The sequence below is a fragment of the Danio aesculapii genome, chromosome 8 (genome assembly GCF_903798145.1).
Source record: "Danio aesculapii chromosome 8, fDanAes4.1, whole genome shotgun sequence".
In the NCBI taxonomy this organism is placed as follows: domain Eukaryota; kingdom Metazoa; phylum Chordata; class Actinopteri; order Cypriniformes; family Danionidae; genus Danio; species Danio aesculapii.
In genome coordinates this window covers 21,129,828-21,155,233 of record NC_079442.1, presented here as the reverse complement: position 1 = coordinate 21,155,233, position 25,406 = coordinate 21,129,828, and the positions used below count along the sequence as shown (strand labels likewise).

Below are 25,406 nucleotides of genomic sequence, written 5' to 3'. Positions count from 1 at the left end.
TGTATAATTTAGCACAATGATAGAGGGCAGTGTCAACATGAACCACAGTAAACCTGATGCCTCTAACTCAAACTCTCAAGCGCCACCACTTGTCCAAAGTTTCACTTATGTTTATTGTTGTAACCATGCAGACCATGCTGACCAAAAGTTATGGAATTCAAGTTGACTAGACCAACCAAACTTGCAAACAAATTTAACGTAGAGCTTGCAAAAATGGACTTGAGTCGATATCTCCGTAACACATTGACACATTCACACCTAACTATGATCTGAGGTTATCTGCAGCGTTTCTGTGCACTGACCCCTAGTGGTCCGGAGATACAGAAAATAGATTTTTTTTTTCATATCTTCTCAACCATTTGTCCAAAACTTATAAAACTGATCTCTTCACATCTGACAGAGCATATTGAGTCGATTGATGTCCGATTTTCCTACGTCAATCATTTTGGGCATCACCCATTTAGATTTTTGTAAAAAAAATGCTATATTTCACAAACATATTCACGTATCATTACAAAACATGGTATGCATCTTCGACACCATGTACTGAAGGTACTCAAAAACTTCTGAAGCAGCGGCAAAAGTTATTAACAATTTTAGAAAAATGCTAATAACTTTTTGTAAATATTTTTTCATTGACATTCCTGTACGCTATATTGTTTTTGATTGAAAACTCGATTTTCATCAAATTTGACTCAGATGTTCTTCAGACCATGCTGTCAAAAAGTTATGGAATTCATGGTGATACGCGACACGGTTTTTGTTTACACCACCAACAAATGTGCTGTAATTCTGCAACATTTAAACATATTGATGCTGAACTTTAGGTGTGTCACTGGCACTTCACAATAACCACCACACATAAATTTGGTGTGGACACCACCGTGTGGTCCTGCATTATAAACTCCTAACTAACCATTAATAATTAAAAATGGCTAATAAATGTTGATTGCATATGTTTATTATGATAAAATCTTAACTTACTCCTTGTGTCATGCTGAGAACATTGATACCAAATATGCCATATTTGGGCAAACTTCCTGTCCACCATGTTAATTTTGTTCAAAAATCCTATTTTTGCTAACTCCTCCTTGACCGTTGATTCAATATTAACCAAATTTCAGCAATATTTTCAGAAAATGCTGACCAAAAGTTATGGAAATCATGTCGATCAGCAAAACGTTTTTTGTTTATGGCATCCACAAATGTGCTAGCACAATGTCAAAATGCATTTGAGGCTGTGACTGCAGTGCTTAAACATATTGACAGTGAACTTTACATGTGTCATTGGCAACCCACAATGACCCCAACACATAAATTTGTTAACAGCACCACCTAGTGGTCACAAGTTATAAATCATTTACTAACCATCAATAATGATTCATAAATTTGCTAATATCCTTAGACTGCATATGTTTATTGTGACAATAATTGATTTCAACCTATTTCTTGGGTCATGCCAAGAATATTGATACCAAACATGCCATATTTGGCTAAACTTACGGTCCACCATATATTGCTTTTGTTCAAAAAATTATCTTGCAAGCTCTTCCTAAACCGTTTTCTGAAATATCACCAAATGTGACTCAGATCATCGTCAGAACATGATGATCAAGTGTTGTGAAATGCATGTCAATAGGCAAAACGGTTTTTGTTTACAGCACCCACAAATGTGCTGGTATAACGCCAAACTGTATCCGAGGTTATTACTACGCCCTCGTTATTATTATTATTATTATTATTATTATTATTATTATTATTATTATTATTATTATTATTATTATTATTATTATTATTAGTGGTAGTAGTAGCAGTAGTAGTATTATTATTAGTATTTGTAGTAGTAGTAGTTAACTTAGAAACGAACTTAGAACTTACAAATGAAATATAAAACGTATTGTTTATTATTATTATTATTATTATTATTATTATTATTATTATTATTATTATTATTATAAATAAGTTAAGTTAAAAGTAAAAAATCCATTAATAATAACTACATCTTCTATAATAACCTTTACTACTAAATTGTTCTAATGTTGAGAAATGGAATAATATAACATTAGAAAGAAATAACTGGTAAATGATTTAGTCCCTCAGAATTGGATCTTAATGTAGTTAATTTCACAAATAGTTACATGGAAAAGACAATAAACACTTAAAAAAATGAAAATTCTGAAAACATAAAAACTAGAAGTACAAAGTAGGCTCAAAGAAAAGTAAAACATATTCCAACTATTTAAAAAAAACAAAAACAGAAAGAACCTAATCAAAAATATAACTGCAAGCAGCAATTAAGGAGCCAAGCACTTCAGAAGCAGAATAAGCAAAGCAGTGCAGAAGCCAAAAGCAACAAATAAACATATGCAGTCTAAAGTTATTAGCAAATTTATGATTCATTATTGATGGTTACCAAACGGTTTCTAACTCCTGACCACTAGGTAGCACTGCTACCAAATTTATGTGTTGGGGTCATTGTGAGTTGCCAATGACAGACCTAAAGATCAGAATCAGAATCAGAAAGAGCTTTATTGCCAGGTATGTTCACACATACTAGGAATTTGTTTTCGTGACAGAGCTTCTACAGTGCAACAGCATTACAGAGACAGAACAAAAAACAGATAATAAATATATTAAAAAAATTGAAGTAGTGAGTGCAAATATACAGATCAGTTTCAATACGTTTAAGCATTGGAGAGTTACAGCGTCAGATGCACTTTAATGTCGAATTAACAGTCAAGGAGGAGTTTGCAAAATAATGTTTTTGAACAAAAATCAATATGGCCAAAATTTTGCCAAAATATGGCATGTTTGGTATCAATGTTCTCCAATTAACATTTATTAGCCATTTTGTGAGATTAATTAATGACAGTTAGTTAAGGGTTTATAATGCGTGACCACAAGGTGGCACTGTTATCAAATTTATGTGTGGTCGCTCTCTCACACATGGGCTGGCCCATATGGGTCCCACCTGGGTTGGCCCATCTGGGGCCCGCCTGAGTTGGCCCATCTGGACCCCACCTGGGATTGCCCATCTAGGCCCCTCCTGGGTTGGCCCATCTGGGGCCCAGACGATCTTTGACATCGTACCAGCACATTTGTCCGTGGCCTAAACAAAAACTGTGTTGCGTATCAACATGAATTCCATAACTTTTTGCCAGCATGGTCTGAAGAACATCTCAGCCAAATTTGGTGAAAATCAGTAAAAATGATCTAAGAGGAGTTCGAAAAAATAGGTTTTCAATCAAAAACAAAATAGCGGACAGGAAACTTAGTTGATTTTAGCATATTTGGTATCAATGGTCTCAGCGTGATCCAGAGAAAATAACAAGAACCATGTCATGTCAATGAAGAATGTTTAAAAAAAAGTTATTCGCATTTTTCAAAAAATTGCTTTTAACTTTTGGCCACAGGATGGCACTGCTCCAGAAGATTTTGAGTACCTTTATGTCATGGTGCCAAAAAAGCGTACCATGTTTTGTAATGAAACGTGAATATGTTTGTGATATGTAGCATTTTCTGACAAAAATCTAAATGGGCGATGCCCAAATGGCTGACCTGGGAAAGTCGGACATCAATCGACTCGGCATGCTCTGTCAGATATGAAGAGACCAGTTTTATGAGTTTTGGACAAAGGGTTGAGAAGATATAAGCAAAAAGCAAAAAAAATATTTTTTATATCTCACTAGGGGACCACTAGGGGACAGTGCACCGAAATAGTGCAGATAACTTCAGACCGCGCTTGTCAGAACAAACACCAAGTTTGGTGTGAATACGTCAATGCAATACAGAGATATCGCCTGAAGTCCATTTTCGCAAGCTCTACATTAGATTTGTTCACGAGTTAGACGACAACAGTTTGTCTAATCAACTTAATTTCCATAACTTTTGGTCAGCATGGTCTGTAGATCAGGTAAATTTTTGGTCAAAATTGGATAAATGACCTAGGATGAGTTCGATCAAATAAGTTTTGTGAAAAATTCAAACTGGGCAAAAATGTTTATGCAAAAAATAATAGCATATTTGAATCAGTTTGAGCCAAGTATTCAGAGGATAAAAGAATTTTGACTGTAGTCCATTCGGTTCAAAAGTCATAATGATAAACATGAGTGAAAATTTGGGTAAGTGGTGGCGCTAGAGAGTTTAGGTTAGAGACTTCAGGTTTGCTGTGGTTCATGTTGACACTGCCCTCAAATTATACAACTTTCCCGCATACGGTTATATGGGCTGCCATTCAAATCCGGCGGACGAAGAAATGGAAACATAAGAATAATAATAATAATAATAGTAAAAACTCCAACGAAAACAATACGTGCCTACACACCTGCGGTGCTTGGCCCTTAAATAAACAATCTAGTCCAAATCAATTGTTAACCTCAAGTTTTCAGTCAGTCAATCACATGTGTTTCTTCCTCATCAGCTCCCCCTGCTGTGGAGCGAACAGAGCCGACTGAGCAGGTGGCGGTGGTCCAGGGCTCTTCAGTGACTCTGACCTGTGAAGCTCGCGGTGTCCCTCCTCCAACGCTCTCCTGGTTGAAAGATGGTCAGCCGCTCTCACTGCACCGCAATCTGTTGCTCGACGGACAGGAAACCCGATTCCTCCTGTCTGATGTGGGACCCAGCGATGGAGGTCTCTACAGCTGTGTGGCCAGCAACCAGGCTGGAAGCAGCACCAAGACCTTCAACCTGACTGTGTTAGGTATGTACATTTATTATTTAAAGCGACTAAGAGAAAATTGACCAAAGGAACTTGTCAAACAATAGTAATATTGGCAAAATACAGATGAGGACAGGACTATATTAAGAAGAAAGCAAAAGAAGAGTGTTAATTACGCAAAAAAATTATTAAATACAGCTTTTTCTACCAGAGGAGCAGAGAGGGTGAAGATTTTGTGAAGTGGCGAATTGTGAAGGAACAACAGGGTGCCACTTGTTCAGAGGCTGTAATGGGAAGAACATATATAATTGTAGAAGTGAATTGAGGTAGAAAGGTCAAGTTACTGTGACAGTTTTGAAAACCAGCATCAAAAATGTAAAAATGATTATAGGCGCTGTTTTCACATGGTATTTGGTTGCATTTTTGTCGAGCGGATCACTAGCGGACAAAAACACAATACCGTTCACACCTGACTTTTAGATGTTTCTTGACAAATTTCAACCACTTTGATAAGGAAGGGTGAATTGGCAGGTGTTGGTTTAGTCTGATATTTTAATCTAATAGTGTGAAAGCTGGCACAATTTACAAAACAATTTACAAAATTAAAAAAATTTCAATTTGCTGCTTATTTATTTAAAAAAAAAAAAGAAAAAAAAAAAAAAAAAATATATATATATATATATATATATATATATATATATATATATATATATATATATATATATATATATATATATATATATATATATATTTTTTTTTTTTTTTTTTTTTTCAATTTAATTCAATTTGTTATTGTCATGTGCACAGTAAGGAAACACGTTTCCCTGCCCTGTACAATGAAATTCTTACTTTGCCGTCCACATTGAAGTCATACACATAACATACACATCATACATGACATGCACAGTTATATGCACATATACAGTTGAAGTCAGAATTATCAGCCCCCCTGAATTATTAGCCCGCCATTTATTTTGTCCCCGAAAACACATTTCTAAACATAATAGTTTTATTAACTCATTTCCAATAACTGATTTATTTTATCTTTGCCATGATGACAGTAAATAATATTTGACTAGATATTTTTAAAGACACTTCTATACAGCTTAAAGTGACATTTAAATGATTAACTAGGTTAATTAGGTTAACTGGGCAGGTTAGGGTAATTAGGCAAGTTATTGTATAATGATATTTTGTTCTGTAGACAAATATAGCTTAAAGGGGCTAATAATTTTGACCTTAAAATGGTGTTTAAAAAATTAAAAACTGCTTTTATTCTAGCCGAAATAAAACAAATAAGACTTTCTCCAGTAGAAAAAATATTATCACACATACTGTGAAAATTTCCTTGCTCTGTTAAACATCATTTGGAAAATATTTAAAAAAGAAGAAAAAAAGGGGGCTAATAATTCTGACGTCAACTGTATATACACATATATACACAGAAGTGACGGAAGTAAAACTATGAAATGTATATATATAATTATCTATGAATGTAAATAATATATAATACTGATTGTGGAATGATGTAAACAGATGTACTGGTGTACTGGTTATCCGTTTAAAAGTCTGATAGCTGATGGCAAAAAAGAGTTCTTGAGTCTGGCAGTCCTGCATCTCACACTCCTGTACCTCCGCCCTGAGGGTATTAGTGTGAATATTCTGTGTTGTGGGTGTGTAGGGTCTTTCAGGATGGAGGCAGCTCTCTTATGGACTCTGCGATGGTAGATTGTCTGCAGAAAAAGCAGTGAGTTCCTGATGATCTTCTCTGCAGTCATCACCACTCTCTGCAGACATTTGCAGTCCTTTATAGTAGCGTTGCCAAACCACACAGTAACACAGCTGGTCAGGATGCTCTCAACCACACAGCTGTAGAAGATGCTGAGGATCTAAGATGACAGACCAAGTTTCCTCAGCTTCCTTAAGAAGTACAGCCACTGTTGTGCTTTCTTGACTAGCTGGGGGGTGCTCATTAGCCGCATTTCCACTATCGGGCCAGTGCGAGCCAGGGCTTTAATCGGGCCAGGTCGGGCCAATAGCCCGGGAGGTTGAGAAATGAGGCCGAAATCATGTCGCGTTTCCACTGTCGGGCTAGTTGCTCGCAGCGCGTCACGCAAACACCGCCCCCAGAACGTCCCCGAATCAAACATCACACAACCCGTCACACAACCCACCCACTTCAGCGGGAACAAAAAACTCAAATTATAACCACAAACACAACCTGGCATCACTACGAGAGCTGGAAGATGGAGAACACCGAAGCGATTGCTTTTTTACTGTTTGTGGTCTGTTGGTGTAAGGCCAGACAGCGATCCCTGGATAAGGACATTCGAGTTCGGCGGCATTTACTTCGAACACAGATTTTGGCTGCAAGGCTAGCGCGATAGCAAAACAAATGTAAGGGAAGAGAGCATCTTGTCTCCTCTTTACCTGACACTAAAACTCCGCCTTTGTACGTAACCCCGCCCCAGTTGGCCCTCCTTGGCCCAAGGTATTCGAAGGGCCGAAAAAGGCCGGACGTTGGCCCCAAGGAAGCCCCGCTTTGGCCCGATTACGCTCCAGAAGTGATAGTGGAAACGCGACTGGCCTTGGCTCGCCCTGGCTCGCTCGCTTTAGGCGCGATAGTGGAAACGCGGCTATTGTCTAGGTGATGTCCTCACTGATGTGAACCCCCAGGTATTTAAAACTGCTCACTCTTTCCACTTCAAGTTCACGGATAAACAGTGGCTGATGAGTACCCCTCTCCTTCCTTATGTCCACTATCATCTCCTTAGTCTTGTCCGTGTTTAGGTTGAGGTTGTTGTCCTCACATCATGTCACTAGGCTGGCCACCTCCCTCCTGTAAGCTGCCTCATCTCCCCCAGTGATACATCCTATCACTGCAATGTCATCCGCAAACTTGATGGTGTTGTTCTTGTGGGATGCGACACAGTCTAATTTGCAGTCAAAAACATATTTATTTTTGTAAAAGAAAGCGGTATATAACACATTGGGACATTGAGTTTGCACAGTTGGAGGAATCCAGTTGAAGGCATTTTTGACTACCTCTGAATTGGTTTAAAAGGGGACAAGCTCAAAACATTTCACACCCCATTCACACCTGTACTTAGAATTGTCCACTTGTAATCGGATTGGTGAAAAAGCATCTAAAATGTCCCATAAAATTTAAATAATTTTTTTAGATGTTCAATCAGTATTGTTAGTTTTTAAGATATCTATAATCTAGCGTGCTCCAAAACAGTGACAAAATGTGCATTTAGAAGATATAAAACCAATATAAACATGTAAAGTTTGTAGTTTGTCACTTCTGCCTAAATAGATCAACATTTAATTCGCATCACCTCATACTGCAGTTTCTCATCAAATCATAACCAATCAAATGCTCTCTAGTATCTGACATGCCCCACCCCCTTCAAGACGCTTCTTGTTTGCTTTTCATTTGAGCACTTGAGCTCAACCACTCTCACTGGCTGAGCGGTGATAAAACAAAATGCTTTTGGCTGTTTTTTAAAAGGGGGAGGAGCTACACATGTCCCACCCTCTCTTTGTATTTCGGTTGAGATCACGTCAAATGCATATTTCAAATGCACCTTTAATACCGGGTGTGAACGGGGCCATATTGATTTTTTTTTACTATTATTTTGTCCTGTTCTTAAAAAACATAAAAGAAATAGGCTAAATTTGGTCCGGGGTTGACCTTCTTCACAAAAACACACTTTATGACCAGACTTGATTATAAGTAGGGCCAGACAGAGTCTGCAGACATTTTTAAATATTTCTGCACAAAATTTTGTAAAAATGTGATTGTATTTATGCGGATTGATTTTGGAAGTATCATAACTAAAACTTAATGTATGAAATTAAATTTATACCTTTTTAACTTTTAATTAATGTTTACAATGCAAATCCAATTAGATCCACTTAATTGGAAAACAAAGCAAATCTCTCATATTATATAACTACTAAACGACAGAAAATATTTCTTTACAAACTGTATTGTAAATAAATCATTTGAATATGTTCATATTAGTCAACAATATGAAATATATATTTTTACACAAGTAAAAAAAAAATGGGCTAAAAATCTGCAGAAATTTCTGCACGCGCAGGTTCCGTGTGGGCCTACTCATAAGTAAATGCCACTGGTATGATACTTTGCATATTTAATGATCTGAAAAGTACACCTGTGCAGCCACTAATGTAAACTATTGCATGCACGTTTGACAGCCCACATCCTTCTTATATGGAAACTGGTTAAAACAAGGCCCTAAGGAAAAGCTCCTCCTTTATTCTGTTAAACACTAATGAAGCTATTTCGAAAATGTTGAAAACCATTGACTTCCATAGTATTTGGGGTTTTTTTTTACTATGAAAGTCAATGGTTACACCTTTTCAGCTTTCTTCAAAATAACTTTTGTTGTGTATTCAACGGCAGAAAGACAGTCAGACAGGTTTGGAACAAGTGAAGGATGAGTAAAAATGACATACTTTTCAGTTTTGTAGACACCTTTAGGCTGATTGAAGGTAAGAGCATTTTGTTTAGGTAGAATCTCAGGCCTGAATCTAAACACAGAAAGATTTTAGTTCAAAGCAAAAACGTTTGAAATGTTTTAGAAGCAGAAATACATGCTTGCAAAAACCTGAGGGATGTTTTTGCCTTTTTTTAGAGCCCCCCAAGATCACTGGTTCTTTGTCCCCTGAGGAGCAGCTGATTGCAGTTGACAGTTTGCTGGAGCTGGAGTGTATTGCCACTGGTCTTCCACCTCCAACACTCAGCTGGCTGAAAGATGGACGTCCAATACAGAACAACATGGCAATAATAGAAAGGGATGGGAAGCTGCTCAGGATCAACAAAGTTCAGGTGCTGATATAAATGAATGCTCATTCATAAGGCATTGTACATATTGATCTGTCTTTGTAGTTGTGCCAAACATGTTTTTTCTTCATGTGGAACAGGTGGAGGATGCAGGTCTGTATACTTGTCTTGCTAGTAGCCCAGCTGGAGAGGATGGCAGAAATCACTGGGTGCGCGTTCAACGTAAGTTAAATTAGTATGAAGCATTAAGATTTAGATGATTATAGTGTGTATTTGAGGCAGTACGGTGGCTCAGTGATTAGCACTGTTGCCTTACAGCAAGAAGGTCTCTGGTTCGAGTCCCGGCTGGGTCTGTTGGCATTTCTGTGTGGAGTTTGCATGTTCTCCACATGTTTGTGTGGGTTTCCTGTATTCCCCGACAGTCCAAAGACATGCAGTATAAGTGAATTGGATTAACTAAATTGGCCATAGTGTATAAGGGTGTAGGTGAATGCGAGAGTGTACTGTATGGGTGTTTGCCAGTACTGGGTTGCAGCTGGAAGGGCATCTGCTGTATAAAACATATGCATAAAAATAACATATGCACAAAACATATGGAATAGTTGGTGGTTCATATGGAATAGTTGGTGACCTAAGACCAAGCCAAAGGGAAATGAATGAATGAATGAATGAATGATGGTGAGTATGCTTCAAACAAGGGAAAAAAGTGTAAATAAAATAAATTCTTGATGCACTACATTTTAAATGTTTGAGTTCAGAAAGTTTATTAACTAGGCCTACTTTTTTCAGGGTGTCTTAAATTGATTGAAAATGACAGTAAGATTTTAATTTCAGATAATTGCTTTTTTTCTCTATTCAGTGATGAATTCTGGAAAAAGTATCATGGTTTCCTCAAAAGTTTGAAGCAGCACAACTGTTGTCAACCATGATAATAATGAGAAAGCATGACATATTTACAAGTCTTTTTAAATTTACAAAATTTTTTTTGCATCATTGCTCATCTTCACTGACACATGACATTTTAAAATACCTGCTTTACTGCTCCCCTCTTGCATAAACTGAATGCGGTATGTTAAATTGTCAAGGAACCAAATCAAATCTTTATAACCACAGGGCTTGCAAAATCACTACCCTGACATTCTGGGGCTATTATGTCTTCCGGTCGATCTACCAAAATCTTATTGAGAGGAAAAATTGTATTTTAATGCTTTTGCAATCTCTCACAGATTTGGTAATAAGTTGTATGTAATTGAAAGCCTGTATATATATTTAAAAATTTCTTTAACGTGTGCTTATAGCAGCAGCACCAACAGAACATTCCAATTGCTTCAGATAGATATCATGCCACATTTCATCAACACCAAATAGTGACTCCAACAAAGATCTCAGAGCTAATTTACTCAGATATTATAGGTAGTAGTACAATTAGTTTTATAATATCTAAAAATGAGAGAACAGTCTGTATAGGTACAATTTTGGGGGCTATTTTTAAAAAAGGAGCCTGCAACGTTCTGGCAACTTTTTTATGTTGTATAAAAATAACCTAAACAGAAAGTTCACCTAATATTATTTTTTGGTTATTTAAACAAATCTGCAGCAACTGTGTGATGCTATCATGTCAATATGGACCAAAATCTGAGAAATATTTCCAGTATTTTGTTAAATCTATGCCACGAAGGATTAAAAAGCAGGTTCAACCCGGTACTAGTAAGGTTTACCTAATAAAGTGGCCAGTGAGTATATATATATATATATATATATATATATATATATATATATATATATATATATATATATATATATATATATATATATATATATATATATAACGGGTGTCAAAAATAATTGTTTCTTCGGTGCACTGCAATGCAGACGCGGACAATTCGGTATCGGTTCAATAATAATCATAACCGGTTATTATGTACTGACGCCATTTATCTCATATGCGCTCTGTCGCGAGGGAGGTGAGCGAGGGTATTTACAACATTCCAGGCGCCAAATACTTAAAAACGCAGAAACTGTGCACAATTTCACTGTGTGTGTGGGTTTTCTGGACAGTCTTTCAGGGACTTTTCCTCCCTTCTCTTTTCCTCTTGGCTGTTACAGCGATACTTCTAGATATAGGTCTGCATTCCCGGGGCTCTACCTGTGCATTGTCGCGGGACCCGACCAGATTTCATGCGGCGCGGGAATAAATTTCCGAATAAAGCGCAGGAGCGGTCGGTAACTCTGGTGTAATTTTAACAGGAGTGGGCGGTCTCACAATATCGCTCCCGAGCGAGCAAGCGTGCGCGCACGTATGTGTGTGTGTGTTTTTGTTTGGTGCTGTCTATGTTTGTGGATGTGTGTGAATGAGAGACAGTGTGGTGCTGTGTGTGTGTGTGTGTTTATACAGACAGCTTGTTATAGCCATCCCCCAAAATATAACACTGTGTATGGAAAGCATCGTCAATGCACCATGATGCACCGAGATATCGAATTGAACCGAATCGATGGCATGATAATCGTAACCGAACCAAACCGAACCATGAGTCCAGTATAGGTTCACACCTCTAATATATATATATATATATATATATATATATATATATATATATATATATATATAGCCTATAGTGAATGACATTAGAACTTTTTTGTTTAATTAATTTATGTACTGATCATTATTCAGTAAATATTATTATTCAGTCTTTTTTGGCTACCAAAACTTAGAAAAGTACCTGCCCAAAGGTTTACCAGGGATTTTAAACTTTTGCGAGCCCTGACAGCATCGTGCAACAGAACTGAACCAACCTGTGGGAAAAAAAATCCATTAATTAAAAATTCTATTAATTATTTTATTGGGCAGATATCTGAGATATCATGCATCACTAGTTTTATTTTTTTCTTTTGAGAAATACAGTCTGGCAGAAACATTGCTCATGAAAACCTTTTTTTTTTTGTAAGTTCACACTTCCCTGATGAAGCAACATTTTTTAAAACTTTCAATTTGAAACCAATTTCAGATATATATGCTTTCTGTCCTGAAAACACCTATGTTTACCATTTTTAAATGTTTACCGTTTTTGGGTGAAAACGTTATCCTGTAAATGGCCCCTCAGACAGGAACTAAGGACCATGTTCACACTATTTAATCAGATTTTTGTTTTTGTATGATCACTTACAGTTCCACCCACTCTCCTTGGCTCTAATGACATCAGAACTGTATCAGTTCCAGCTAAAGGTCACTTGACACTGGAGTGTCAAACTGACAGTGACCCCCCACCAGAGATTGAGTGGTACAAGGATAATGTCAAACTACAGGTGAAAACAGATCAATGCATTCTCTAAATGTATTTTGTTAACTATTCCTTAACATTAATCTGCCTTTTCTACCTCTCTCAGTTGGGAGGTCGAATTCAGTCCATTGCCAGTGGACAGTTTTTGGAAATTCAAGATGTCCGGATGCATGACAGTGGACAGTACAGCTGTGTGGTTACCAACATTGCTGGCAGCACTAGTCTATTCTTCACTGTAGAGATTCTCTGTAAGTTTGTGGCATGTACATTTGAATTTTTTGTTTTTAAAATCCTTTATGCTGCTGTTTTCTATATAACAGGAGCACACTTTAAAATTCAAAGTTTTGTCAATTTTTTCATAAGACTATATTCCTAGAGCTTACAAATTTTTATGCTCAGTGCTCTGTAGTGCTGGCCAGAAGTCTCCAAAATCAACTGAAAGTGTCCAAGAGCTACTCATGTAACAGTCACTGAATCTTTCTTTTAGCAAAATGGTTAAATATCATATTGTTGCTGTCAGCACTGAAAGAAATAATGTAGCTAAAGCTTGGGTTGGCTGGTTTTTAAGTTGTAAGTTTGGCAATAACACTTTAGCAAACATGTGTTTCTTTAATCATTGTGCCATTGTAGGCTAAATATAGTATGTCCTACTGAAAATAATTGCAAAACAAACGCTGTGACTGTTGTTTATGAAGTTTTTTTATTATTATTATGTTTCAAGAAAAATGTTTTCTATAGTTCTGTGAAAATAGTCTGCATTCAAATCTACAAAGGTAAGTGTGTAATGTGATAATTAAAACAAAATACTTTCTTCTAGGTGCCATTTATATTTCTATAATAGATGGATGGGACAAAAACCCCTTTTAACATGGATTTTTTTTTGCATGTTGCAGCACCATGTCATTTGTTATTAGGACACATTTCCTTTCATTTTTGGCAAAAATGGCCAAAACGCTGGCAAACAACTGAAAGGTTTTTCTCTTGCGTTTTAAATAAGTATCATGTTTACACTACAAAGTTTTCAAAACAATCTGAATTTACACGACTGTGAAAGTAGCCAGAAAGGCTGTATATATGCCAGGCAATGCCATTGGCACTGTCACCTTGTTAGTAAACAGTACCTATAGACCATTTCTATGTGGTGATGCCATTGGCCCATGAAAATGTCCTTCTTGTTGTCAAACTCTTTCATAACTGTAACAAGAGGCAATTCAATCAAATCTTACTGTTAAAACATCTGTCAGAACAGGTCTATGAGGAAGAGACGACATGTCTATATGTACAATTTGCTATGTTTATATCTCTGCTGTTGGTTATAATGAAGTAAATCATTTTCTGAAGAATCGTTAACAAACACATAAGCAACATTAGCACTATCACACATTCTGCCATTGTTGTGTGTTTGTTTGAGCTTGCCTTTAATCTACACCTTGCTAAACACACTCTGCATGCTCATGATGTCTTTGGTTTCAATGAATTATTTTCAGGTGCTTACACATACACAACAACAGCAGTGTTTTCGTGAACTGCTTTAAGACTTGCGTGTTTTCAGTCACAAAAATGGTGTTGTTATGTTAGCGAACAGACAAAATACATAAAAAGTTTTTGCCTGAAGGTTGTAAATTAATTATTATAATGAAATAATTAGTGTAAATTGTTGTCAACAAGGCAAAGAACATGTTGATCATGTTTTTGTAGTGCCACCGGTCATCAGAGAGGGCAGCTCATTGATCATAGCACATGTCAGTCAGGATGCAGTGCTGCCATGTGAGGTGGAAGGAGCGCCGTCCTCTTCTGTCATGTGGAGGAAAGATGGAGGCCCAGTTCCTATTCACAACAACAGGCAAGTTTGAATTTCAAACAGCATCAGTCCTGCCCTTAATTTAATGGACATCAACAGTTCAGTTTCTGCCTCCACATGGCCCCGCTTTTTTTCTGGAATACAGCAGGGCTCAGTGTTACCTCCACTTCTGTTCTTTATTTATCTACTCTCCCTCGGTTCAATAGTCAAGAAGCATAGTTAATCATTTCATTTTTATGCAAATGATTACCAGATTTATTTACTAGTCAGAAAGGGTGATATCTTCAGTCTTAATGATAATAATGAGTCTCGGTGGCTCTTAATTTTGTGCATTCATTCATTTTTTTTTCGGCTTAATCCCTTTATTAATCTGTGGTCGCCACAGAGGAATGAACCGCCAACTTATCCAGCATGTGTTTTATGCAGCAGATGCCCTTCCAGCTGCAACCCATTACTGGGAAACATCCTTGCACACTCATTCACACACATACACTACGGCCAATTTAGCTTACTCAATTCACCTGTACTGCATGTCTTTGGATTGTGGGGGGAAACCGGAGCACCTGGAGGAAACCCACGTGAACACGGGGAGAACATGCAAACTCCACATAGAAATGCCAACTGATCCATCCGAGGCTTGAACCAGAAACCTTCTTGCTGTGAGGTGATTGTGCTACCCACTGTACCACCGTGACGTCAGGCTCTTAATTTCTTTAGTTTTAATAAAAAAACTAAACAAAACAGAAGTGATGGTCTTTGGGGGCACTACTGGAATCATGCTGGTCCATTTGGGTACCTTGGCTCAACACATCAAACCAACCATCCCCAAGTAGGGGTAAAAAATTTACTCTGACGTGAAGCTTTATAGGTAAATCAGGGCAGTCATTGAATTGAGTGTTTTCCAACTGAGGCAGCGGGTCAAAATAAAGCCATTTCTCCCTAGCCAAAACTCTGAAGCAGTAATCCATGCCTTTGTTACCCCTTGGCTAGATTACTGTAATTCACTGAATGTGAGGGTTAGTGGGTCTTTTGTCTCTTCTCTTCTACAAATACTGCAGTGTGCGTTTTTACTGGTACACAAAGATTTGAGAATTTTTCCTCTATTTTCGCTTCACTTCACTGACAGCCTGTACATTTTATTATCCAATTTAAGATAATTTTATTTGTTTTTAAATTCTTAAATAATCTTGTTCCATTGTACATTTCAGAAATGCATACACACCACCTCTTTCTCTCAGGTTAGCTGAATATGTTGCTCCTGAATATGTCAAGGCCCATACCCCTTCCCTTTCTCATTGGCCCTTAAAACAGAGTGTGAAGGGAAACGGCTTCAAAATTTACCCCTAAGAAATGAGACACCACTACAGCACCTGCACACATCGTCATGTCATCGTGATCTCTTGCTTCATGTGAGATCAGTCCATCGCGATACATTTTTTGGTATTTATCTTCAAGAAATCACTGAAGGCATATATCATATTATCATAACAATCTAATGTGGATAAGATCGTAACTGTACTGTGTATTTACATCATGGCCATATTCATCTATGTAAACACACAAACACAACATTAGCATTATAGCAGACACTGTAAAAAGGTAATTCCTAGCCACTAGACTTTTCTGACACGGTATTCGAGTGTCATCGAGTGACAGAATGTTGTGGGACTGCTATACAGGAGTTATTATTATAGATTATAGATCGCGAAATTTTGCGGTTTTTATTATAGCAGTTTTTTTTTTAAACATGATGGTAAAACACGAAAGCGGTTATGAATGTATTAAAACATGTGCTTGTTTGTTGTAAAAATACGGAATAATGACAAAAAATACTAATTTGTGGATCTCTGTACTTCCGGGTGCAGCTTTCCTGCCATTGTGGCTGGTGTATTTTGGGAAATTTTCTTGCCCCTTGGTTTCGAGCGTGGTCCTGAAAAATCTCAGTTCGAAGGGGTATCTACCCCTTCCCCTTAGCCCTACGCCTTCAAGCTAAAGAGAATTGGGACACCCCTACCTCTTCACGGGAACGCGCAAAACGAGGTCTAGGAGTAAGGGCAAGGGCTAATGGGTAGTACTGAGATTTGGCCTAAAAGCGTAAACTCAGAGAGGACCATGCCTTTGCTGTAGTAGTTTCAAAACTAGTTATTAGACTACGTATTTGTTTATTAGACAGCCCTCTTCTGTTTTTTTAAATATATAACTTAAAACACAAAACATAACTTAAGGTTTTCTCTTAGGCCTTTGGCACCTTTTGCTTTTTTGTTTGTTTGTTTGTTTGTTTGTTTGTTTGTTTGTTTGTTTGTTTGTTTGTTTTATATTTTCTTCATCATTTTTTGTTGTATTTTTTGTCATGTTTGAGTTTTAGTCTTCTGTACAGCAATTTGGTTTTGATTTTTAAAGTGTTTTAAAAATAACATTTGATTGATTGATTGATTGATTGATTGATTGATTGATTGATTGATTGATTGATTGATTGATTGATTGATTGATTGACACAGATTCACCTTGCTGTCAGAGGGATCTTTGCGTATTTCTGCAGTGCAGCTGTCTGATGTTGGTCGTTATTACTGCAGTGTGTCTAATCAGGCTGGATCAGACCATCGTGGCATGGACCTTAAAGTCTACGGTATACTTCAAATACACTAAAGTGACATATTAGCATTGCTGAATCATCAGTTAACAAGCTCAGCATCCTGTGGAACTGAATGTGCCTAATCACTGAGCTTGTTCCATGTTATTGAATCTTCATTGCTGATTTTCAACTATTGCCTATTATCTATGGATAGTTGCTTTGACACAACTCACATTGTATGAAGAGCTTTAAAAGTTAAAGTGATTTGACAGTTTAAACAAACTCCTAAATAGTGTTAGACAGGATGCAGGCTAATTTTCTTTCCTTTCCACATTTTTTGCTTTCAGTCGGGCCCTCGATCACCCCTGGTCCCTTTAATGTGACAGTGGTCACCGGTCAGAGGGCAGTGTTGAGTTGTGAGAGCACTGGTATTCCTGCTCCTCAGGTCAGCTGGAGGAGAAATGGCTCACCTATCAGTGTGGATCAGTCAAGCACTTACAGGTTAGAAATGCTACTGTATATATGCAGTAAGCAATTACAAAATAAATAATGTTTACTAGCAAATTTACCAATTAAATTAAATGTATATTTCTAAAATGTAAAATAAATATTTATTTGTTTGTTTGTTTGTTTATTTATTTATTTATTTATTTATTTATTTATTTATTATTTTTAATTAGCTATTTATCTAATTATATTATTTATTTTTTTATTTTTTTATTCTGACAAACACACTCACACAAAGCAGTTTGTTTTGCTGTGCTTTTTGGTTTATGTCTTGTCATTTGTATTTTAAATGCATATGTATATGTTTTCATTTAAACACATTTAATATAATATTCTAATTGTCATTTTTAAATTTTTTTATTGATTGATTTTATTTATTTACTGACAAATACAAATTCATTACAAATGTATTTATAAATTATAATAAATTATGTGTACTAAATGACTTTGCTTTAAAGGTTAATGTCTTCTGGCTCTCTGGTAATTACGTCACCGACTGCTGAGGATGAGGGCTATTTCGAGTGCACAGTGACCAATGAGGTTGGAGAAGAGCGAAGGGTCATAGAGGTTATTCTGCAAGGTACTGTAAGAGGTTCAAGGATGATAACACACATTAAATACATATTCATGCTCATATACAGTACTATACCCCACCCCCACCTAAATCTGTTTGAATGGTTTTAAGTCACGTGTAAATGTGTCAGTAAATCAATAATTTGTAGCATTTTAATTTTAGCTGTAGTTAAATTAGTTATACTTTATCAGCTGAAATAATTATATATTTTAAATAAACATTACATTTCATTTTAAGCATTATAAACTGTAGATGAAGGATAATAAAGCCTAAAGTGTTTTCTTTCTAAAGATACATGAACTGTGAATGTAGACCAAATTATTCAGCAACTGTTACTGTTTTAGTTTGGGAAGGTCATTTTTGAGAAAATGCCTCTGACAGTGAGGGAAAGAAGGACACCGATATAGCTTCAGAAAACTGTTTTGCATGCCATCTTCATCAAATTTGACATATAACTTATGAGATATTTGGCTTTCAAAGCATCTTTTTTCTGTGTTTTCCCGTGCAACACACAACTTCCCGAAGCAACGTTTTCCCGTGTTTGTATATGGAAAACAAACAATGAATACAATACATTTTTTTTCTCATTACTTCATAATGTATAACTTTTTATATTTTTGAGCATGAAACTTTCCACGATTTTCGACATAAACCATAGTAAAGCCTAAAGTTTGTTTGTTTGTAGCTTACTGGGGTCAAGAACTGTTACTATTTACATTTAGATTGGTGTAAATCCCCAAAAGTGAGTGCTAGCTAACAGGTTATATACAATGTATATTATACATATATTAGGTAACAAAATTATTTAAACTTAATATCTGTATTTTTATATTGGTTAGATTTATTTGTCTTTTTCAAAATTGTATATAGTTTTTTTGAAGTTTAACTAAAATGTCATACACTATATGACTTATTATATGTGCATATATGAATAACATGACTCACATTGAATGTCTGTGTGTATTCATGGACTGAACATAATTCATTGTGTTCTTAGTTCCCCCTGTGATTAAAGATGATGTCAGCAGTGTTACGGCAGTTAAAATGTCTCCTGTGGTGTTGCCATGTCATGCTACGGGACGTCCAGAGCCTGTCATTAGCTGGAACAAGAACTGGATGCAGCTGGGTGCTCGAGGTGGTAGTTATCGCGTACTGCCCACAGGTCAGATGCGAGACAACAATAACCCACTATTCCAGACAACCCCACCCACTGTTACTGATATTTTATACTGCATCATGTCACTGTGTTTGTTTCATTGTGATACAGGAGCACTGGAGATCTTGGCTGCAACTCCTAGTCATGCTGGCAAATATACCTGTTCTGCTCGTAATCCTGTTGGTGTGGCTTATAAACATGTTACTCTTACTGTACAGGGTAAGGTTATATAACCTATATGAATATCTATATAATAATAACCTATGTGCATAGGTTAAATAAAATAATTAATATGTATCACCACACTTCCCCAGTTAATTGATCACGTCAAAAATGACATATATTAAACATGTCCTAATTTGAGTAAATTTCTAACACACAAATCAATGAGTCAAAGGTTTGTACATTTGGAAGGATTTGGAATTGCATTTTATACCTCCATAACTCAGATATTACTACTAACATTACTGTAAATAAACAAATTTTCATGAGGCCAGTATAATTGTGTCATTAATTTTATAACACCATCATTAATATTTTTAATGACCTCAACTGCAGTGGTACAAATGTTGTCATAAAATGTTATTAAATATTGTTATAATAATATTGTTATAAAATTATTTGTCAGTGATGACACTAATCATAATGAGAAATGTTAGTGACAAATTAATTTAGTTCCACTTAAAAAAGTGAAAAGTTTTCATGAAATATAATTACAATCATGTTTGTAACCGCTTTATGACAAGCTTTGTTGTCTTGGTAATGTCAAGTCGTCATGACAAAGACAGGTTATTATGTATTTGCTTATGTCGAGTCTGTCACATGCGAGAGCGCATCGAGGACAACAAAAGTAAGGATCCAATTTCAGTTTAATAAGGTTAGTCGTACAGGCAGGCAATGGTCAGTACTGGATCAAAACTGGAACATACAGGCCATCCAAATCACAGTCATAAAACCGGCGTAAGGTTGGTACAGGTGACAAAAAAGCATGCAATAAAAAGACAAGGCTTGGGTCAAAAACATGACAGGCAAAACAAAGAACTAGAAACACCTGATACAACAAACAGCGACAGCAAACAAAGACTCAGCAAAAAACTAGTGTGTGTGGTGTGTAAAAATTCCAAATGATCAGGGATCACAAGTTTCAGCTGCGTGTGTCATCAGCGGTGATTGCCGACTAGTGTGTGTGAAATGGCATGATGGGATTTGTTGTTCGTAAAGGTAACATATGTATTTCCCCAATGATCTGCCAAGACTGGATCACTGGTGATAGTGACAGAATTGTCATCCCAAAAAATGTCATATTTATATTTCAAATGACAGAACTGAGAGAATGACATTTAATGACAGTTGCATGTATAAGACAGCAAGCCCAAAAACAGCACATGATAAACAAAAATGTCTGCAATGTCTCACCTTATCTGTATTATCTTTTGATTGAAAAGCACATGTGGTACACGTGATAACCGAACTCTGGTTTGTGTTTTTATGTGTGTGTGTTTTCAGAACCACCAGAGATCAGGCCTATGGCAGAGGAGGTTCAGGTGGTGTTACATCATTCGGTGGTTTTGCCCTGTGAAGTGCAGGGATTCCCCAGACCCACCATCACATGGCAGCGAGAAGGAGTTCCTGTGGCCACAGGTTGGTCTGGTTTTGTCCTAGTGAATGAAACTAATTAAGAGAACAGTTTGACCTTAACATTGCAGGTTTGACATCAAACTAGAGATCTTGGAGATTTATCTGCTATAAAGTGATGGCCAGGGTTTATATATAACTACGAATAAGGTCATAAAACTAAATGCATATCAGATTCAGCTATGATTAAACTTGTTTTGTGCTGGTACTTATTTTATTTCTGCTAGTAGAGGAAAACATTTCTAATTTTCACTTAGCTTACTTTAAAACTAAAATAGTACTGAAATACGTCTGAAGTTTGCTAGTAGATTTAATTAGTTTTTGTTAGAGTTTTTAGAGGTATGTGTGTCTTGTAATTTGTGTTTTTGTTTACTGTTTTAATTATTTATATTATGCCAGTAATTATTGTTAGTTGTTTGATGTTAATTTTTAAAATAGTTTAATTTAATTAAATGAGCCAAGAAGTCTCTCATGCTGCACAGTGTTTTTCACAGAAAACAGAGAAAACATTATAATATGAAATATTAGTTTGATCTAAATAGCTGATTTTAGTGTAATATGTGTTCAATGTCTGCCTCATCAATGTCTGACATCAGAAAATCAGTGACATTATAAAAGAGGAAATATAAATGATCACAAACAATTTTACATTTTTCAATTTTGTCAAATCAACACAACAAATAATATATGTGTACCTCAAGCATTATTAGTAGACGTTTCTCTGATAAACAAATGATGTGCTGTGGCTCTTTTCAGGTCACAGACTGGCAGTTCTCTCCAATGGAGCTCTGAAGTTTTCACGTGTCACTCTTGGAGATGCAGGAACATATCAGTGTTTAGCACAGAATGAAGCAGGAACAGCTATGGGAAGAACCCAGCTTATTTTACAAGGTATGTCACATTTATTGCGTTTAAACCTCAAGCTAGAGTAGCTTGATTCTAAATAGAATGAATACCCACAATTTTAAATAGACAGTTTACAAAATAGCGAAACAAATACATAATATCATTTACTGATTCTGACAAAAATGTGTTATTGTATAGATTTAATGATATTGATGTCAATTTGATTGAATAATTTAATAATTCACTCGTACAGGTATTATGTTTCATTTCCAAAGGAATCAACATTTTTGAATCTCTTAAATTAAGCAGCAACAAATACTTTTTTAATTGTGTGCTGCCACCGTTTGGCATAACAATGTAATTGCTACACTCATTTGAAGTGCTAAGTTTAAAGGGTTAGTTCACTCCAAAATGAAATTCTGTTATTATTACTCAAACTCTTGATGTTCCAAACCCCTAAGACCTTCGTTCATCTTCGGAACACAACTTGAGATATTTTAGATGAAGTTCCTAATGTAAGTTTGGAAGGAGCCTGATCTGTCAGGTGGGTCAGCCAATCATTACGTGTGCATGTAAGTAGCGGTCGTTGCACTTGTTTTAATTGACTTTTGTTCCGGCATCGCTCCACCTTCCCATCTCCTCCTCTGTTTTTTTTTCAAAATGTTTAAAAAAAAAGGGGGGGGGGGGGTCTCATACTTGGAGCTCGAGTCAAGCCTTGAGCCTCCTTCAAGGACGGGAGGTCCGAGCTCTCTTCGGCAGTTAATAGCTCAGGGCCCCGCTTGAGGACAGCAATGCCATCTATTCATTCTATTCATGTTACCATGTTCATACAATTGACTGAGCAGATGAACTTGTGAAATGAAGACATTGGTGAGCAAATCAAGGCAAAAACTAATGTAACTCCATTCTGTTATAAATGAGATTGTTTTTGTTTCTATTGTAATAAGTTCATTATAAAATGTAAAAAAAATATATTATTAAACAAATTAAGAAATTACCCATGGCAACTATATTTACCTCCGGCCCACTAGCCTCAATCAAGTTTGGTTTTCGGCCCTTCATAAGAAAAAGTTTTGGCATCCCTGATTTAGATGTTTAAATCATGATCCTGATTTTTTTAAAGCTGTACCTCAAACTAAGCATTGAAGTGTATGTTTGGTTGCCAGTCCCTCCAGTGTTGTCCGTTCCTCGTCTGGAGTATGTGGTGGTTCTCGGTCAGCCAGTCAGTCTGGATTGTGTGGCGGACGGTCAGCCGAAACCAGAGGTGACATGGCACAGAGATCGGCGACCGGTGATGGACAGTTCACACCTGAGACTGTACTCCAATGGCAGCCTTCACATCACTGCCACTCAACGTGGTGATGCAGGAATATACACCTGCTCAGCCCGAAACAGCGTCGGCAGAGCAAGCCATGATGTCAGACTCATTTTGCATAGTGAGTTACACACAATACCTGGAGAAACATTGTTTGTCTCATTCGAGAGATTTAGTCATTGTGGGATACTGGGATTGCTCACTAGAGGGAACTTAAAATAAAAAATAAATAAAAAAAACAAACTATACATTTACTTCAGAAGCTGAAAACCCCCAGTAGCAACATATTTTTTATCAAGATTTTTATAAAAATAATTTCAAGTTTTATACATAAAACATGAAATATTTTTGTTAATTAGAAAAGAACATGTATTAAAATTAATTATTATAAATAAAGTATTAAAATTTACAATTTTTCACTTTGCTAATATAATAAATTGACAGTTATACAGGGACTATGCTTTATGATAGCACTATGCTAATATAATAAATTGTAATTAAAATTATGAATATACGTCTTAATGTTAACAATTTATATATATATATATATATATATATATATATATATATATATATATATATATATATATATATATATATATATGTGAACTATATATATAAATTTATAATCTGTATTAGACTTATAATCTCTTTTAAATCTATAATCTGAGGGGCTCATATTCCAGAAGGAACTCACAACTATGAAGGATTCACACACACACAATCAAATATATGGCAGACATGTGACAGTAAATCTGAACTATTATATTAGTATGTACTATATTATTATATAATATTAAGTAATTAAATAAATAGCCAGCTTTAGTAGTCATTCATATACTATTTAATTACGTGTATTCAATGAACTATATGTATATAATGTACATTTATTAATGATTCTTTTAAAAATCACACACATGTAGTATAAATAAATTCATAATTATTAATGTTTAAATGATTATGTATGTATTTATGGTATAAATGCATGAAACATTCATATGCTTGAAAATATTTAGCATTAAATTACACCATATTCTCAAACTACAGTCTCTGAGTTACTGTACACATTAAAGATTGTTGTTCCTGTTTTTGTAAGACTTGCTGTACCTCTCCTCTCCCCAGCCCCACCGCAGATTTTTGTAGGTCAGTCAGAGATGTCCGTCATGCAGGGTCTGCGAGTGATGCTGCCGTGTGCAGCACAGGGTGTTCCCGAGCCCAGGATGAGCTGGGAGAAAAAGGGGGTCCCGGTGTCAAACATGCCCGGCAAATTTACTCTCAGAGAGACAGGAGGCCTGATTATCGAAAGGGCAGAGGTCAGTGTGTGAATTTTAAATGAGCTACGTGAAAATAAGCCTTCTTCATAATATTACTTTGTCTGTTTTCTCTGTAAAGCTGCTTTGACACAGTTCAAAAATCAAAGTGACTTGACTTTGTAAATTTGCAGGCTGGCGATGCAGGTCTGTTCACATGTGTAGCAACTAACACCGCTGGATCAGCTCGATGGGACATTCGCCTGACTGTCAACATGAGACCAGCGTTTAAAGAGTTACCTGGTGATGTGACGTTGAATAAAGGTCAGAGTCTCAGCCTGTCCTGCCATGCAGAGGGTACTCCAACACCCACCATAACCTGGACTGCCAACAACAGACCCTATACTGGTATGAGATGCCTGCATTTTCTACCTTCTTTTGAGTCTTTTGAAGTTATTTTCCAGGATCTGACAAATTCTTTCATATTTAATCACAGGTGCAAGTGTTGACGAAACAGGCAGAAGTTCAGTGATCTTTGACAATGTCACTCTCAGTGATGGGGGGACCTATGCCTGCATTGCAGAGAACACTGTTGGACTCATACGGGCTCTCTCTTTTGTGCGTGTTAGAGGTATGTAGAAAAAACAGCTGAATTCTTGGTCCCACTTTATATTAAGTAGCCTTAACTAATATGTACTTACATTGAAATTAATATTTCGTTACAATGTTCTCAATTTGTAAATACACGTTTTTACATTGTATTTGTGCTTAATTTAATACCTGCATGTAACTAAATACGTAATTATTTTTCTGTAATTACATTTATAATTACATTGTTGAGCACATCTTACACCTTTACCCACCCTTAAAACCACCCAGACCACTAAATCGGTCCCTAACTTTACCGATACCCCACCTCAATAGCTCCAGAAGATTTCTGAACACATAAAGTACATTGCATTCATATTTTGATGTAAGTACATGGTAGTTAAGGACACT

The 25,406-nt window shown here is 36.3% G+C and overlaps 1 protein-coding gene across 1 annotated transcript in view; it reads left to right on the top strand.

Moving 5' to 3' along the window:
• hmcn2 (hemicentin 2) overlaps positions 1 to 25,406 on the top strand; it is a 161,153-nt gene that overhangs the window by 109,251 nt on the left and 26,496 nt on the right. Inside the window, exons 48-64 of the mRNA XM_056463400.1 lie at positions 4,421 to 4,699; positions 9,325 to 9,518; positions 9,614 to 9,695; positions 12,640 to 12,776; positions 12,858 to 12,999; positions 14,450 to 14,594; positions 17,051 to 17,178; positions 17,472 to 17,625; positions 18,090 to 18,211; positions 19,203 to 19,367; positions 19,473 to 19,580; positions 20,868 to 21,002; positions 21,753 to 21,887; positions 23,009 to 23,278; positions 24,280 to 24,470; positions 24,602 to 24,815; positions 24,904 to 25,038. Of these exons, the coding sequence (XP_056319375.1) occupies positions 4,421 to 4,699; positions 9,325 to 9,518; positions 9,614 to 9,695; positions 12,640 to 12,776; positions 12,858 to 12,999; positions 14,450 to 14,594; positions 17,051 to 17,178; positions 17,472 to 17,625; positions 18,090 to 18,211; positions 19,203 to 19,367; positions 19,473 to 19,580; positions 20,868 to 21,002; positions 21,753 to 21,887; positions 23,009 to 23,278; positions 24,280 to 24,470; positions 24,602 to 24,815; positions 24,904 to 25,038 (2,736 nt within the window). The remainder of the gene's footprint in view (positions 1 to 4,420; positions 4,700 to 9,324; positions 9,519 to 9,613; positions 9,696 to 12,639; positions 12,777 to 12,857; positions 13,000 to 14,449; positions 14,595 to 17,050; positions 17,179 to 17,471; positions 17,626 to 18,089; positions 18,212 to 19,202; positions 19,368 to 19,472; positions 19,581 to 20,867; positions 21,003 to 21,752; positions 21,888 to 23,008; positions 23,279 to 24,279; positions 24,471 to 24,601; positions 24,816 to 24,903; positions 25,039 to 25,406) is intronic.